Genomic DNA, 17,897 nt, shown 5'->3' with positions numbered 1-17,897 from the left:
GTCAAAGCCCTGCCTCATAGTTCCCTCCCACCCCTTTCTTCTTGTCCCCTGGGACCTGCAGCAGAAGGGAGAGAAAGAGAGCCCTTGACAAGATTGATGGTCGTTCCCCACCCTTCTCCTCCTCCTCTGTTCCCTCCCGCAAGCGAGCACGGGATTCCCCCTACAAAAGGCAGGAAGCAGAGGCTGTGTGAGACCAGCCGCTCCCAGACTCCCTTTGCCCTTTGCTGGCTAAGCTGAGTGGGGCCTTAGCTCCCTCTTTCTCCAGGTGAAAGTGGAGACCTGAGGTGTCAGGTCACCCACCTCCTTCCCCATGAATGCTGTGGAAAGTCCTGAGGGGCAGGAGCTGCAAAACCTGGGGAGCGAAGCCTGGACAACCCTGCCTACAGTACCCCCCCTCCCTGCACGGGCTGCTGAGGGTCTGCACCATCTCCGGTTCGGTAGCCCCCCAGCCCCAGCCCAAGAAGCCTGAAGATAGACCCCAGGAGAAGGCACACAGGACCTTGGTGTCCAGCTGCTGCCTCCAGATTCGTCGAGGCATTAGAGGTAGCCGGTGGGGGGAGGGTTCTCCTAGGATGCTGGAGTCAGGAGAAGGGGTCACCAAAAGCCCTGGGGGGAATGTGACCTGAAGAGGAGGTGGAATCTCAACATCTCTTTGAACTTTGGGAATTGTCTGTGTTAGAGCTGCATGGCCCAGAACACAGAAGCCAGTCTATGCTCCCCAGAGGGGAAGCCTGGCGTGGCTATCACTTGGAGGCCCAGAGGGTATGTATATAGTTTGAGGAAAGACATGGATGTGACGGTGCTCTGGGCTGCCCCACCTGGAGCAAGTGCTTCCTTTCCCTGCCTTCCTTCAGGGACTTCGATGGAGGAATGACAGGCATGCTTAGAGTAGCTAAATTCAGCCAAGGAATAAGGTGATGGGTGAGGAAAGGGGCAGCAGTGGAAATGGGAGTAAAATCCAGGGGCTGATGGGTGGGGATAACTGGGAGGGATCCTGCTGTTGGGTCACTGGGCATCTTTCCAATGTCTCTTAGGACTTTGGGGAACAACCCTGACTGAGAACATAGCTGAGAACCGGGAACTTGATATCAAGACCACCCTATGGGAGCTTTTGCTGTACATCGTGTTCCTGGTAGGTATCTGTTTCTGTAACATCTGTCTCCGTGTACAGTAACATCTGTCTGTGAGAAGCATCTATGTGCACAGCATCTGTGCACATACTTCAATGGGTAACATCTGTGGGGACAGCATCCATCTGCGTGAGCCGGCTGTGTCCAAGGATCTTTCTATCAATAATAAAATTCTATTTATTACCTTTTCAACTTAAGATATTTTGTTTTAAAAGAATTAGTCACTGAATTTGGGAGAAGAAGGCAGATTGTTAGAAAGTTTTAATAGAAGTTGCTTTGTCCAGAGTTACAAGGGAAACCAAGTTTTTAATTTTTTTTTTATTCATTTTAGAGAGGAGAGGGAGAGACAGAGAGAGAGAGAAAAAGAGAGACAGAGAGAGAAGGGGGGGAGGAGCTGGAAGCATCAACTCCCATATGTGCCTTGACCAGGCAAGCCCAGGGTTTTGAGCCGGCGACTTCAGCATTTCCAGGTCGACGCTTTATCCACTACACCACCACAGGTCAGGCTGGGAAACCAAGTTTTTAAATTCAAGTTCCTGACGCCTACTCAGCAGTCACTGTTTTCTAGTGGCAGGTGGAAATTTTTACTCTTCTGTAAAGAGTGGAATACCATTCCTTTTGGTTTGGAAAAAATACTTTGGTGGGTTTCACATAGTTATTATACTATATCTGTTCCATGTTTCTTTAGAGGCAGGAAGAAAAAGACTCAGCAGATCTTAGGGCTCAGACCCCTGAGAAGAAGGGTTGGAAATGGTGTGGCAATGGGCAGTGCAGCTAAGGTTCTCCTGTATGAGAGACCGCCATGCCACAAGATCTGAGGGAGCATGTGAAGCTCTTACCCGTAGACACAAACTGGGAAGATTTTATCTCTATGTTGAGAGAAGCCTGTAAAAAGATAGACTGGTGAATCATGAAAGGATAAAAGCAAAAAACTGTAGATAATAAAGTTGGACCTAACAGATTCTGTCAGGCCTATACATAAGGTTACTTTGTACTCAGGAAATTACTTCTTTAAAAAATGTGCACAAGTGAAGTTTGCCTAGTTTCACACACAATTTCATAGAATTGTGTGTGCAATGGTGTGTTTATTAAAGCTGCAGCTTGAATCATACAACTAAGGCGCCTCCGTTACAAGATGGCTTTATGCCCCACAGAATTCTCTGTTTGGTTTGCCTGTTTGTTTGTTTTAGGATGCATGACTCTTTTGTAAATGAAATCTGAAGGTCTGATAACATCAGTGTTGATGAAAATTTTTGTTATCTTTGTGAGCCGCTCACGTTTGTGTGAACCTTCTAAGAAAGTTGAGCAGAAAGCTCAACTTGCATCTAGCTGTACTCTGTTGGGACTCACTCTGTGGGGACAGATGGGGCAATTCTGAGTGTTTACCGTGGGCCAGCATGGACTGAAAAGAGACAGTGCCTGTGGTGAGCAACGGTCCACCCAGTGTGCATTTTGTGGGGTCCATTTGATTCTTTTCAGCAAACGACTCTCAGATATTCATTTGTTGACATACTGAGTTTTTGTTTTCACCATCTGCTAGGAAGAAGGGTTCTTCTTCTTGTTCAGATCCCATGACTGCAACTGAAACCCACAGGCAGAGCCTTTCTCTATAAATGATTCAAATGTCTATATTTCCAGATTGGCTTTCGTATCAAGATTGGGAGGTTTCTAGCTCGCCAGAGTTATGGTGAACCACTTCTGACTCCTCTGGAAAGGGCTGTAAGGGGTGGAAGTGTGGGTTCTGGGAGCCCAGAAGTCTCATTTATTCATGTTCTCCATGTTTTGTGATTTCAGTACACTGCTGAATATGCTAGGTAGTGTGTGACTTCCCGAAGTCTGAGTCATAAAATTCAGGCCAATAATTGCAGAATCCTTGAGCTTTAGAAGTCATCAAGGTTAAGGATACAGAAATCCCTTCTCTGTGATTCCTCCTATCATGCTCTATCAAGTGTCAAAGCAGCCCGGTTCTGGGGAGTATCCATGGGGATCTCACTGTTTCATGGGAATGCATTCTACTGCTGGGCAGCTCTATTTCCATCTATCTATGGAACCCCCTCCTCTGTGCCAGATTTCGAATTGAGGGATACAGAAATGACTGACTCTTGGGCCTTTCAGGTGCTTATAGTTTCATTTTTTGATCTTTCTTCTTTTGAGCCATCTTCTTCTGTGTTACTCTCTTGAAACCCTGATGGGTTCAAGGTCTGGCATTTCCAATTATCAGCTGTGTGATCTGGGACAAGTTTGCAATCCTCTCTTAGCCTTGACTAATGATCAAACCCACCTGAAAATATTGTTGAAAGCTTAAATAAAATGACTCACTTATGTATTTAGTGCAGTGTTTAACACATGATAAATATTACCTATTAGTAATTTCAACTCACAACAGACACTCTAAAACTATACTGCAGTGGCATGAACCCAGTAAGTAATGGAGGGTGATAGAGAATTAACCTGATACCTTTAAAACTCTGAAAACTTCCAACTCTTATGGAGTTGGGTTCTTAATAAAGATTTTGGAACCATTTAACTATCTGAAGCTATGCAATTAACTGCCTTTGACTTTGAAAATTCCATGTCCACAAAGTGTCAGCCCCCTCAAGAACTTTCTTATGAAAGTGAAATGAAAGGCTTTGACATTCTGATGGTTCCTACAGCAATTGCTAAAAAAGTACTAATACTAGTTTCCCAGACCCCATCCTTTCCAGGTTTCTTCCTTCTTCTGGGCAAATCTTCAGACAACTTCACGCCTTGTACATGGTCACAGTAGGGCTACTTTGGCGCTCTCCAAGGTCCTAACCTCACCTCCCTGACATCTCAACACCCTGTCAGCCTCCCTGAACTCTGGCCATCTGCAGTTAGACTATGCATCCTAATGAGGATGATATAGCCCCTAAGGGCTGTAAATAGTTTCTTCAAAGGCAAAAAAAATATCTTTTACAATAGATTTTGGGCCTCCAAAGGGCCACAGTACATAAACAAAAAAAGAGTATATATGTGGTATTAAAATGTAACTGATGTGGCCTGACCAGGTGGCGGCGCAGTGGATAAAGCGTTGGACTGGGATGCAGAGGACACAGGTTTGAGACCCCCGAGGTCGCCAGCTTGAGCATGGGCTCATCTGGTTTGAGCAAGGCTCACCAGCTTGGACCCAAGGTCTCTGGCTCAAGCATGGGGTTACTCAGTCTGCTGAAGGCTCACAGTCAAGGGACATGTAAGAAAGCAATCAATGAACAACTAAGGTGTCGCAACAAAAAACTGATGATTGATGCTTCTCATCTCTCTCCGTTCCCGTCTGTTTGTCCCTATCTATCCCTCTCTCTGACTCTCTCTGTCTCTGTAAAAAAAAAAAAAATGTAACTGATGAGGGGGATAATTTTTTAAAAATCTAAAGAGGCTCCTGGGTTGTAGAATAATGCAAAAAAGGTTAAGAGACACTTAACTAGACCCACTTCATTTTGCTGGTAGTATACTGACAAAGTATGCTAAGGTCTTCTGTTAAGGATAGGGATGCAAGTCTGCAGGGTGGCTGTCTTGTTGTTCGACCAGGATGCTGTCTTCCAAGGGCTGCCGTGACATGTGGTTGGACATGCACCTTTACCAGTGAGCTTGTCTCTGTCAGCTCCTGTGACTGGGTTCAAATGCTCCAGGACCCCATGCTTGGTATTAGGGTACACACTAGGGCATAATGGAAAGATCTGAACATTGAGGTCAAACTGGATTCAGAAACCAACTCTGCCATTTACTGGTTTTGTGACCTTGGGCACTTTCTTTTTTTTGATAGAACAAGAGCAATTAACACATATTATGGCGATAACATTTATAACGAATCTAACACAACCACTGTAAGTAATCATCTTTGCATTACCTAATGAAATTTCAAAACACTCACTTTTTATTCTAAACTGGTAGCAAAAAAAAGTACCTTTCAAGGAACAAGCCAAACTATATGATATTCTGGAAAAGACAAAACTATGTAGATAGTGAAAGAATCAGCCTCTGCCAGGGGGGCTTTTAAAGGGAGGGAGAGATGCGTAAGTGGAACACAGAGGACTTTTAGGGCAGTGAAACTATTTGCATGGCACTATAATGATGGATACATGTTGAACTTTGTCAAAACCCATAGAATGTGCAACATCAGGAGTGAACCCTGATGTAAACTATAGACTTTGGATGACAATGATGTGCCAGTGTGTTTTCATAGATTGTGACAAATGTGCCCCCGTGGTGTGGGACTTTGATAGTGGAGGAGGCTATGCTATATAGGGGCAAAGGACCTGTAGGACATTGCCGTACCTTCCACTGAGTTTTGCTTTGAATCCCAAACTTCTCTAAAAGGTAGAGTCTATTTTAAAAATACCTTTCAAGGTTTGTCGTTAGCTCCACATACAAGAGTAGTGTCATTTGAGCAGCATCCACTTCTGACATTAGATCTTTAAGTTAAGGTATTTTCTCCAGAAGACCTCAGTTTATCACCACAAGCAGCACCACCATCATTGTTGTTAACATCAGAAACAGCAAACCTTTATTAAATAATTTTTTAATGTGCCTAGCACTATGCTATCTACAGTGCCTCAGTGATTACTCCCAATGATTCCATGAGATTGGTTCTGTTATTGCTCCCATTATATAAATCAGGAAAGCTCTAGATGTGTCAGAGAGCTTGCCAAAGGCCACACAGAAGCAGGAATCCAATTCGGTGACTGTTGGTCTGACTCATATTCTGAGGCTTTTATCTGCTGGAGTCTACTACAACCTCTCTGCTTGGAGACATGTCACACATTAATTTATCAACATCTTAGAAAAGATAACTCCCTGCCCCACCCTAACAGAAGCAGAATCTTAATAGAATTCTACTAACTGATTACTTTTCTTTCTTTGTATTGCTGTTTTTAAAAGCTGATATAAGGCCCTGGCCGGTTGGCTCAGTGGTAGAGCGTTGGCCTGGCGTGCGGAAGTCCTGGGTTCGATTCCTGGCCAGGACACACAGGAGAAGTGCCCATCTACTTCTCCACCCCTCCCCCTCTCCTTCTTCTCTGTCTCTTCCCCTCCCGCAGCCAGGGCTCCATTGGAGCAAAGATGGTCCGGGCGCTGGGGATGGCTCCATAGCCTCTGCCTCAGGTGCTAGAATGGCTCTGGTCACAACAGAGTAACACCCGGATGGGCAGAGCACCCCCCCCCCCGTGGGCGTGCCGGGTGGATCCTGGTCAGGCGCATGCGGGAGTCTGTCTGACTGCCTCCCTGTTTCCAGCTTAAGAAAAAAAAAAGCTGATATAAACATTAAAGAACATTTTGAAATACAATTCACCTATAATTCACCACCATAGCACCAAAGATATTTTCACTTTTTTACATTACCAGTCTTTGTCCATATATATATTTACATATTTTACCTAGTTGTAGCATATTTTACACTTCTACTTACAATTATATCATAAACATTTCACGGTGTTTGTATGTTTTCATATTTCCATTACAGCTACACCACAATTAACTAAAATGTTTCTATTGTTATTTCAATTTTTGCCTTTAAGAGGTAAATATATATATATCCTTGTGGTTTTTTCCCCCCTCACTTTTGTTGAATTACTTCCTTGGGAATTTCCAAGGAGAGAGATTTCTAGGCCAAAAGATAGGCGTATCTTCTTTGTACTTTCTATGTATTGTCATTTTGCCTCTGTAAGGAATCACGCACATTTATCATGCTGTTATACTGTAAGGTCACACCAATTTTGTCACAGCCTTACCAACATTAAATGGTCTCTTTTGTAACTTTAATTATTAAATAAGCACAAAATGATACAACTTTCCTTAATTTATTTATCTTGATCACTAGTGAGGATGAACAACTTTCTCATGTTTTAATTTATTATGTGTATTTACTTTTTTGTTAATTGCATAAGAAAGATGTTTTTAAAGGAGCGAGGGAGCAATTAGGGGATGAAGTTAGGAGCATTAGACCCTAGGTGAGGGATCAACCACCAGGGGGCTCATTTCCACGACCTGGTTTCTTGGGGCTGAAAAGAACAGCCAGAGAAGTTAGATGTCACCTGCACAGCAATTTGTACTGGGATGGACCCTCAAAACGACCACATTTCTTCTCCCTTATACTATATTTTAGGAACTTGGTGGACCTAGACACCAGGGCTATTTCGAGTCTCATCTGGCTAAAACAGAGCTATCTTTTTAATGCAGGCAATGTAGGTAAAGCATCAGTCTTCTCATAATAACCTTATCCACTGTGCAACCCTTTATTACTTACAAAAAGCTTTCACCCCTATTATCTCATTTGATCCTGACAGCAGTTCTGTAAGGGATAGATATTATTGTTTTTGTTTCATGGACCAGGAAGCTTTTATTATTTTCAATATAAATAGTCTTGGAATGACCAGTAATTCATATAGTGGTCCCTAGTAGGTGAAGTTGGTCCTATTCCTAAGCAGAGAAAGTGCTGGAGAATTATCTTTCTGCCTCCACCCTCCCCTCTCACCATCATGATATTTGTGAAATGGCTTCCAGCCCTTTGTCTTCTAGGCAGAATGGCTGTAGCCTTTTGTTGATGTAGGAAACATTGAAGGTCTTTGTGTGGAAACAATAGCTGTTTGTTTTAGGAGACAGTATTGTTATCTCAAAGGTGCACCTGGGACTGGCCTTGTGTAGGAGTGGCTCTGGGCCAGGACAAAGCTCCATGGTCACCATGGAGTTGGGGAAAAGGGCAGAGACCCTCGGTCTTTGGTGACTTGTATCTACATGACAACTAATGTCAACTGAATGCTGGATGTTCTTTATCTATCACTGGTTGTAAGGAAATGCCTGCCTCTGATCATTCTGCTTTCTTTTCGTGGGTTCAGTCCTTAGATTGATGGAATCTTGCATTAGCAGGTGAGGTTGAAGTAAGTTTGGAGTTCAGAAAGAAGATACGTTTTTTCTTTTTAATTGAGATATAACTAACATATAATACTGTATTAGTTTTAAGTGTACAATGTGACTTTATATATATGCAAAATGATTACTACAATAAGTTAACATACATAAGCACACATAGTTATAATTATTTTGTCTTGAGAACTTTTTTTTTTTTTTTTAAACTTTATTTATTTATATTTATTTTTAACAGAGGCAGAGATAGACAGGGACAGACAGACAGGAAAGGAGAGAGATGAGAAGCATCAATCATCAGTTTCTCGTTGCGCATTGCGACTTCTTAGTTGTTCATTGATTGCTTTCTCACATGTGCCTTGACCGTGGGCATTCAGCAGACCAAGTAACCCCTTGCTGGAGCTAGCGACCTTGGGTCCAAACTGGTGGGCTCTTTGCTCAAGCCAGATGAGCCCGCGCTCAAGCTGGCGACCTCGGGGTCTCGAACCTGGGTCCTTCCGCATCCCAGTCCGACGCTCTATCCACTGCGCCACCACCTGGTCAGGCTTGTCTTGAGAACTTTTAAGATCTACTCTCTTAGCAACCTTCAAATACACAATACAATATTGTTAACTGTGAGCACCATGCTGTACATTAAACCCCCAGGATTTATTTATCTTATAACCAGAAGTTTGTACCTTTTGACCACCTTCATTATTTTATTTATTTATTTTATTATTATTTTTTTTTACAGAGATAGAGAGAGGGATAGACAGGGACGGAGAGATGAGAAGCATCAATCATTAGTTTTTTGTTGCTCATTGCGACACCTTAGTTGTTCATTGATTGCTTTCTCATATGTGCCTTGACCGCGGGCCTTCAGCAAACCGAGTAACCCCTTGCTCAAGCCAGCGACCTTGGGTCCAAGCTGGTGAGTTTTTGCTCAAACCAGATAAGCCCACACTCAAGCTGGCTAGCTCGGGGTCTGGAACCTGGGTCCTCGGCATCCCAGGCCGATGCACTATCCCCTGCGCTACCGCCTGTCAGGCCCACCTTCATTATTTTATACCTCCTTTCCCCCTGCCTCTGACAACCATTAATCTGTTCTATGTATCTCTGAGTTTTGGAAGGGGGCGGTTTTAAGATTCCACATATAAGTGAAAGTATACAATATTTGTCTTTCTCTGTCTGATTTATTTTACTTAACATAATGCCTTCAAGGTCCATCCATGTTGTTGAAAATGGCAGGATTTCTTTCTTCTTTTTTATGGCTGAATAATACTTTATTGCATTTATACACAGTACATTTTCTTTATCCATTCATCTGTTGATGGATACATAGGTTGTTTCCATGTCTTGCCTATTGTAAATAATACTACAGTGAACATAGGAGTGCTTATATATCTTTTCAAGACAGTGATTTCATTTTCTTTGGATAACTACCCAGAAGTGGAATTGCTGGATTATATATTAATTCTTTTTTTAAATTTTTTGAGGACTCTCCACAGAAATTACCTTTCTTGACTGAGAATTGACAAAGGAATAGAACAGAAGTATATTAGAGGTTCGCGAAGTTGTGGGTGAGCTCCTATTTCTTATGTGGTACAGCCACATAATAATGGCAGATAATAATTGGTCACATTGAACTATTACATAAGTGAAGGTGCAATGATGATAGAGAGAGCATGGAATCTGGAATAAGATGACTTGGTTCATATGATAGTACAACCGGTTTTTAGCCATGTGCCTTTGGTAAAATAAATCAAGACCCTTATATTTCTGGAAGCCTTAATTTCCTTATATATCAAATGAGGCTAATGTCTGCCTTTGTGGGATTGGTGGAAAACAAATAAGGTACTTTGTATAGTGCCTAGTATTAGTGGGCTTTCAATAAACATCAGTTGTCATTCCATACCAAGGTATAAAATTTAAAAATATTTTTTTTTATTTTATTTATTCATTTTTAGAGAGGAGAGAGAGAGAGAGATAGAGAGAAAGAAGGGGGGAGGAGCTGGAAGCATCAACTCCCATATGTGCCTTGACCAGGTAAGCCCAGGGTTTCGAACCGGCGACCTCAGCATTTCCAGGTCGACGCTTTATCCACTGCGCCACCACAGGTCAGGCTAAAATTTAAAAATATTGAAATGTAAAGTTTAACCCACTGTAAGACTGAGATCGGTTTGAAAGCATCAGGATGACACCAAGGATAAGAAACACTAGCCTTCCAGAAGTGGCTGCCAGAGATTAAGAATGGCCATAAAATGACTTCATGCCTTTCCTAGCATACTCAGTTGCCATTGCCCATCTAGACACAGAGAGTTACAAAGTCCTTTTAGTACCAGGGTGAAGTGATCTGAGCCAGCTTACCCTTAATAATAGGGATTTAAGCCCCACCAGCAGGCTTTGGTCTGTATTTTCTGTAGCAGAATTTCCTGGTATCTCAGAATTACTGGGGCCTAGATTTCTGTTACAAGACTGGTGGGCCTGAACATATCCTGTTGACCAATGCTGAGTGACAGCCTGACATTTAAGTTTTCTCCCACGTGGGGCTGTCATGATCTCTAGGAAAACAGTGGTACATATAAGGGCCAGATCTTGGGATTAGAGAAAGAGTTTTTACCAAGAACTCTGCTTTGATCAAGTACAGAAGAGCAGGCTTCATTAGCTGATGATATTTAGATAGTCTAAATTTGGTAGACGAGATTAGGCTGTTGGCACTGCTAGTATCAGTTGCCAGAGAAAGAGCATGTAGCTTCTATTGGTAAGGCATGAGTCTGAGTACTACACTGCCTCTAGCCAGCTGAATGACCCTGAGCAAGTCGTATACACTCTGAAGTTCATGACCCTAGGAAATTGCTCATGGGTAAGATGGAATAATAATCAGGCCATATTTGACAGTTATTGGGAAACATTGCATAGGAAAGCTCTTTGAACACCATGAAAGGGATTATGATAATGATGATAGTAATCTCTTTATGCTATTGGGTGGTAGCTGCAGAAAGGCTAGGGTTTTTTGTTTTGTTTTGTTTTGTTTTTGTTTTTTGTAAGAGAGAGAGACAGGAAGGAAAAGATAAAAAACATTAGCTAGTAGTTGCATCATTTTAGTTGTTCATGGATTTCTTTTCATATGTGCCTTGATCAGGAGGCTCAAGCCGAGCCAGTGACCCCTTGTTCAAGCCAGTGACCTTGGGCTTCAAGTCAGCACCCTTTGGGCTCAAGCCAGAGTCCACGAGATTATGCCGATGATCCCACACTCAAACTGGCAACCCCATGCTCAAGCTGGCAAGCCTGTGCTCAAGCTGGGGACCTCAGGATCTCAAACCTGGGACCACAGTGTCCCAGGTCTATGCTCTGTTCACTACACCACCACTGGTTGGGTTGGAAGGCTAGGGTTTTAAATTCAGGCAGTTCCTTAGGACTGGGCAGAGTTTCTAGTTACAGAAATAAGGCAGAGGACAAAGGTTCTTAAAGGTGTGCTTTAAGGGCTGATGGATCTTCCTGAGATGCTTTTTGAAAGTTTGTGAGGTTCTCCGTACCCAACTACATATGTTGACAGGTTGTTGTTTTTTTTGTTTTTTGTGGGTTTTTTTTTTTTACAGAGAGAAAGTCAGAGAGAGGGATAGATAGGGACAGACAGACAGGAACGGAGAGAGATGAGAAGCATCAGTCATCAGTTTTTTGTTGTGGCACTTTGGTTGTTCATTGATTGCTTTCTCATATGTGCCTTGACTGTGGGGCTACAGCAGACCAAGTAACCCCTTACTCAAGCCAGCGACCTTGGGTCCAAACTGGTGACCTTTTTGCTCAAACCAGATGAACCCATGCTCAAGCTGGCAACCTCAGGTTCTCGAACCTGGGTCCTCTGCATCCCAGTCCGACGCTCTATCCACTGCGCCACCGCCTGGTCAGGCAGGTCATTATTTCTTTATATTTTTCAATCGAAACACATATTGCAGCAGACTGCTGAAGCTGATGTGAAAATCTAGCTGTCTTTTACTGTTCCAGACATTAAAGAGACTTACAAAACTATAAAATCTTTGTTTTAGAAAATATAGTTGTATTTTATTAAAATGTTATTTATGTTTACATGTATTGAGTATGTTATTATTAGTATTTTTAAATGAATAAACAAATATTTAAAGTTTTTTGTTTTAATTTCTATAAGGTAATTATTGATAGATATAGCCCAAATAAACAAACATTTTTTGGAGTCTTCAATAATTTTAAGAGTTACAAAGGAATCCTGAGCACTACATGTTTTGAGAACCACTGGCTTTGATAATGAGTCCCATCTGGTCAAATCAGATTATTTCACAGCATGAAGCAAAAGGACAAATCTTTATTACATGCGGCTTAAGGTCTGTTTGTCGCCGATAGCTTATTGGTTGCTTGCGTAACTGTACTAGCCAATAGGGTGAAGTTGCCATGGCTGAACGCAAATTGAGCGGGCCAGGGGGAAGGTGAACATTTGTTTGCATTGGCAATCATCTCTTTTACATAAAAACTTCGTCTTAACGTAATTTCTTTTAAGAATGCCTCCTAGAAAATACAGCACTGAAGAGGAGAGAAAAGGAGCTAAAGCTGCACAAAAACGGCTTTCTCGACAAAAAGAAACCACTGAGCAGAGAAAGACAAGGCTTGCTTCAGTCGCAGAGCAAATGCGTCTTTCTCCGCAAAATGACACTGATGAGCATAGAGAACAAGGCTTGCCTCAGATGCAAGACAAAAAAGCCTGTCTCAACAAAATGAGTCCCTTAAACAAAGGCAGGAGAGAAATGCAAAAAAATGACAGAGTAATGCTGACTGAAATGCAAAAAGGATTAAAACAGTTTCAAATGGAGAAACTTTAATTTTTGAGCATTCCTCTGATGACATGAATATTAAATGTGAACACTGTCAGTCCTTAAACTTCAAATTAGAAACTAATCGATTTTTCCATGGCAAGAAAGGATTTTCTCAATGTTGCAAGTACGGAAACATTGTAGTTCCACTAATTGAGAATTATCCACCACTCTTGAATAAATTATTGACTAATCATCATTATTATTTAAATCACCTTTATTGAGCTAGCGGTGGCTCTTAAGAAATGTACCGCCAATGGTTTCCTTCATTGCACTCTACTTTAAGCAATTAAGCAAGTAGAAGGGGAAACCCCGTGGGGCACTAAGCAAAGGGGCGTCCTCGCCGCCTGCCCTGGGTAATTCAGTTTGAATTAGCAGACACCTTTGCACAAATCATTTTAATTACAATTTATAATATCTAGAACAGTGGTCATTTCATATGACCGCCGGGCTTTCTAGTGAAATAATAAGAGCTTATTAGCAAAAGCTTCAAAGTAAGTACAAGATTCTGAGTATTCACACATTCAATCAAACGTTTATGAAGTCTCACTGTGTGTCAGGCCCTAGGCCAACTATTACAGACTTTAACATACATGAAACACAACCTCTGCCTTCAAGGAGCAAAGGAGGTTGACATGCCAATAGTGACAGGCAGCGTGATGAATACAATGGTGCAGGGCTGCTCTGGGACCAGGGCAAGATGGGGGGGACAAAATGGTCAAGGTGACCTGGGAACTCTTGCAGATCCCAATGAAAGACAACCATTCAAGTGTGAAGAGGCCCAAAGTCTTGCCAGGGAGGCCTAAAGTCATTGCCATTTGCTTGTTTGTTTGTTTTACCATTATTGGCTCTCAGCCTGGAGGACATAGGGATTGGAAGAGTGAGCAGGAGTCAGGGTTTTGCCATAATGAGAGTCTCAAAGGTCAAGTATGAAGGGAAAATGCAAAAGAGAGTATTTTCTCATTCTTCTACAAAACAATTATACCCCTTCCCCCCAAACCCTGGGAATATCTTTAATTAAAATGTAATATAGCCCTGGCTGGATGGCTCGCTTGGCTGGAGCATTGTCTTGCAATGCAGAGGTGGCTGGTTTGGTCCTTGGCTGTGTAAGGTCGGTGGATAATGGGGGATGGTCATTTGGGGAACCCAGGCTCGCGAACTTTGGCTAGGACCGCCCACAACCAAGCGCGCCAAAAGAAGCTTCACAGGAATCGTTTGGAAAAAAGCGACCGTGCCACCCAGTGGGATTTCACCACATCATGTTAGCTGGACTTTCCTAAAGGGACCCCTTTAAATATCTCCCACGCGGTTTAATCCATGCAACTTCCCTGGCCTCCATCTTACCTTGAGGCCAGGGAACCTTGCCAGGCGGGATGTGCCCTCTGTACTCAATAAAGCCTTTTGTTATAACACACTTGGTGGCTCTAGCCCCATTCCCTCCTTCTCGGCGGAGAAAAATACCTTACAGGCTGGGGCACATACAGAAACAGATTGATGCTTCTGTCTCCCCCTTACCCCCCTTCCTCTCTCTGAATTCAATAAAAATAAAAGAATAAAAAAATAGAAAAAATGAAGACAAAAAAATTAAAGGCAACAGAGAATGTTAAAAAAATGTAATACATAGTCCTTATTTTATTTATTTATTTATTTATTTATTTATTGATTGATTGATTTTAGAAAGAGAGAGAGAGAGAGAGAGAGAGAAGCATTCATTTGTTGTTCTATATAGTTATGCACTCATTGGTCACTTTCCATAAGTATCCTGACCTGAGATTGAACTAGCTACCTTGGTGTTTTGAAATGATGCTCTAACCAACTGAGCTAACCAACCAGGGCCATCGTCCTTGTTTAAAAAAAGAAAGAAAAAAGCTAAGTAATTTAGAGAATGTTAAAAGTCACTGGTATTGCCTGACCAGGTGGTGGCGCAGTAGATAGAGCATCGGAATGGGATGCCGAGGACCCAGATTCGAGACCCTGAGGTCGCCAGCTTGAGCGTGGGCTCATCTGATTTGAGCAAAAGCTCACCAGCTTGGACCCAAGGTCACTGGCTCGAGCAAGGGGTTACTTGGTCTGCTGTGATAGGCCCGTGGTCAAGGCACATATGAGAAAGCAATCAATGAACAACTAAGGTGTTGCAATGAGCAACGAAAAACTAATGATTAATGCCTCTCATATCTCCATTCCTGTCAGTCTGTCCCTGTCTATCCCTCTCTCTGACTCTCTCTCTGTCTCTGTAAAAAGAAAAAAGAAAAAGAAAAAAAAGAAAAGTCACTGCTATTAACCACTGTTACTATTTTGGTATATATAATTTTAGCCATTTTCTAGGCACATACAAATATACATCAATTTTAGAGAGGAGGCTTTGGTTGGCTTACTCAAGAAAGGTGTGTGCATTCATTCACATGAATGCTGGCTATAAGATGAAATATACACTGATGGTAATGAAACCAGTGTAGAAGGCTCTCCAAAGATGTTAATCATCAGTGGAATACAGCCAGTGTAGGAGGATGTTTTGATATGCTTTATGGGAAATAAACAATCCTTCAACATAGCTGCAGAACATTGCCTGCCAGCTTGCAACAAAGGCCGAATCCAGAACGATGCTTCTTGCTGGATACTTCTGGGTTCTGGACCGCCTCTACCAACGCCTCCTTTCTTCTCCTTTTTTTCCTTAGGCATTTTGCTTTCTTCTCACCTATACCTGCCCACAGCTTTGGACTCTCCTTCTTTCTCCTCTGGTCCATTGCCTGATAGCCTTTCCCTGTCAAGAACAGCAAAAAACAATTTCTTAATAGGGGACTTCCTACAAAGAAAAGGAAAAGGGTTCTGTGTACCCCATACAGGGTTTTAACCAGGAGATCTGCAATTAGATTTGACCTTTCTTAAGATAGGAATTTTGTGTTATCAGATTGTTGGCTTTAACTCTTTTTTCCTCTCTATGCCTGCTTTAATTTTCTTAGAAAAGTGCCTTTCGCCAGGTACCCATCTGACACAGATGTATTCATATGAAATGCTTCAGTTGAAATATTGATTTAGCTATAATAACAGTAATCTTTAAAATAATAGTGAGAAGACAGAATTTTATTTCTTTTTTCATATAACAGTCTGCATTCTGGGTATAAGAAGTCCTGGACTGCCCTGGCCAGATAGCGCAGTTGGTTAGAGCACTGTCCCAAAGCATAGAGGTTGCCGGTTCAATCCCCAGTCAGGGCAGAATCAGGAACAGATGGTCCAGTCTCTTTCCTGCTCTCTCTCTTCCCTTCTCTAAAATCAATTTAAAAAAAGAAGAAGAAGAAGAAGTCCTGGACCAACATGGGCCTCCACAATCAGGCTCTTTCTATCTTATTGCATTGCCATCCTCAACATACAGCCTCTATCTCATGCTCCAGCTCCTGCTTTTTTTTTTTTTTTTTTTTAATTTTTAGAGAGGAGAGAGAGTGAGAGAGAGAGAGAGAGAGAGAGAGAGAGAGAGAGAGAAAGAGAGAAGGGGGAGGGAGGAGCAGGAAGCATCAACTCCCATATGTGCCTTGACCAGGCAAGCCCAGGGTTTTGAACTGGCGACCTCAGCGTTTCCAGGTCAACACTTTATCCACTGCGCCACCACAGGTCAGGCCAGCTCCTGCTTTTATGTCAATACACTAGCTAGCAGGAAATAAGAAAGAAGAGGGAAAGCACATTTATTGCTTTTAAGGACATAAAGAGAACTTGTAAGTGGAAGCACTCATATTTCATTGGTCAGAATTTACTCAGAGTCACTATACCTAGCTGCAAAGGAAGTTGGGTGATGTGGGGTTTAATCGGGCAGAAATATGCCCTTCAATAAAATGACATTATTGTATAGAAATGAAAGAAAATGTATGGGGGAATAACTAGTAGTCTATGCCAAATAGAGGGGTAAGAAATCTTCTCCATTGTTTGGAATGGGAGCTGCAAAAATTAATGGAACTCAGAATAATTAAGGCAGTTAAAAGTTCCCTGAAACAAAATCATCAGGGAAGCTGATGGGCCTGATTCTCTTCCATTAGGAGTGGGCATTAAAGTGTTTAGCTAAGCTATTGTGAAACTAATATCAGAGGCGTTTGGGGAGACATAAGAAGAGGCAGTTTCAGGGCGTTGTATTTTATTTAACTAGAAGTAGAATAATTCTGTCTAGATATCTATAAAACTTCTTTTCCTACCCAGATTATTTATGACTGAAGCCAAACTGGATTATATGCCAAGAAATAGAGATGTTTTCAGAGAATTTCTCAGCAAGCCAGGTGTTAAGAGGGGCTCAGGAAGAGGCCATCAGAAGAGCTACAGGGCCTGACCAGGCGGTGGCGCAGTGGATAGAGCGTCAGACTGGGATGCAGAAGGACCCAGGTTCGAGACCCGGGGGTTGCCAGCTTGAGCGCGGGCTCATCTGGCTTGAGCAAAAAAAAAGCTCACTAGCATGGACCCAAAGTCACTGGCTCAAGCCAGGGGTTACTCAGTCTGCTGAAGGCCCACGGTCATGGCACATATGAGAAAGCAATCAATGAACAACTACCTTGTTGCAAGGAAAAACTGATGATTGATGCTTCTCATCTCTCTCCGTTCCTGCCTGTCTGTCCCTATCTATCCCTCTATCTGACTCTCTCTGTCCCTGTAAAAAAAAAACTAAAAATAAAAATAAATAAAAATTTAAAAAAAAAAAAAGAAGAGCTACAGGGTAAACTAATAGAACTGGTAAGGCCCAAGGAACTTTGAACTCTTCAATAATTGGAGGATTGGTGGAACAATGCAAGTTCTATTCACAGAATGACTGTCAGGACTGGGGTTAAAAATGCCCCCAGGTTTCTAAAGAATCATTCTCAATCCTCTTTCTTAGAGCTGTCCAGTTTAGGAAGGAGCAATTGGCTTCTGAGTGGCAAAAACTTGAAGGCACAGAGTTTCCATCCCAGGAATAGTGTAGACACATGAAGGAATTATATACATACTCGCTGGCAGAAGCATCCTGCCTGCCTCTTTAGGGTTCTTTGTCAATTAGTTGGGAGAAGAAATCTCATTCCTGACTAGGGAAAGTGCTGTTAGAAAAGAACTGCTACACTCT

At 42.3% G+C, this 17,897-nt stretch overlaps 1 protein-coding gene across 1 annotated transcript in view; it reads left to right on the top strand.

The window, feature by feature from the left end:
• The first annotated feature begins 310 nt into the window (after positions 1-310).
• Positions 311-17,897, top strand: part of PKD2L1 (polycystin 2 like 1, transient receptor potential cation channel) — a 40,613-nt gene continuing 23,026 nt past the window's right edge. The window contains 3 exon segments of the mRNA XM_066239630.1: positions 311-369; positions 371-543; positions 1,035-1,148. Coding sequence (XP_066095727.1) covers positions 311-369; positions 371-543; positions 1,035-1,148 — 346 coding nt within the window.

This window comes from Saccopteryx bilineata, chromosome 7 (genome assembly GCF_036850765.1).
Source record: "Saccopteryx bilineata isolate mSacBil1 chromosome 7, mSacBil1_pri_phased_curated, whole genome shotgun sequence".
NCBI lineage: Eukaryota > Metazoa > Chordata > Mammalia > Chiroptera > Emballonuridae > Saccopteryx > Saccopteryx bilineata.
This window is presented reverse-complemented; position numbering and strand designations above follow the sequence as displayed.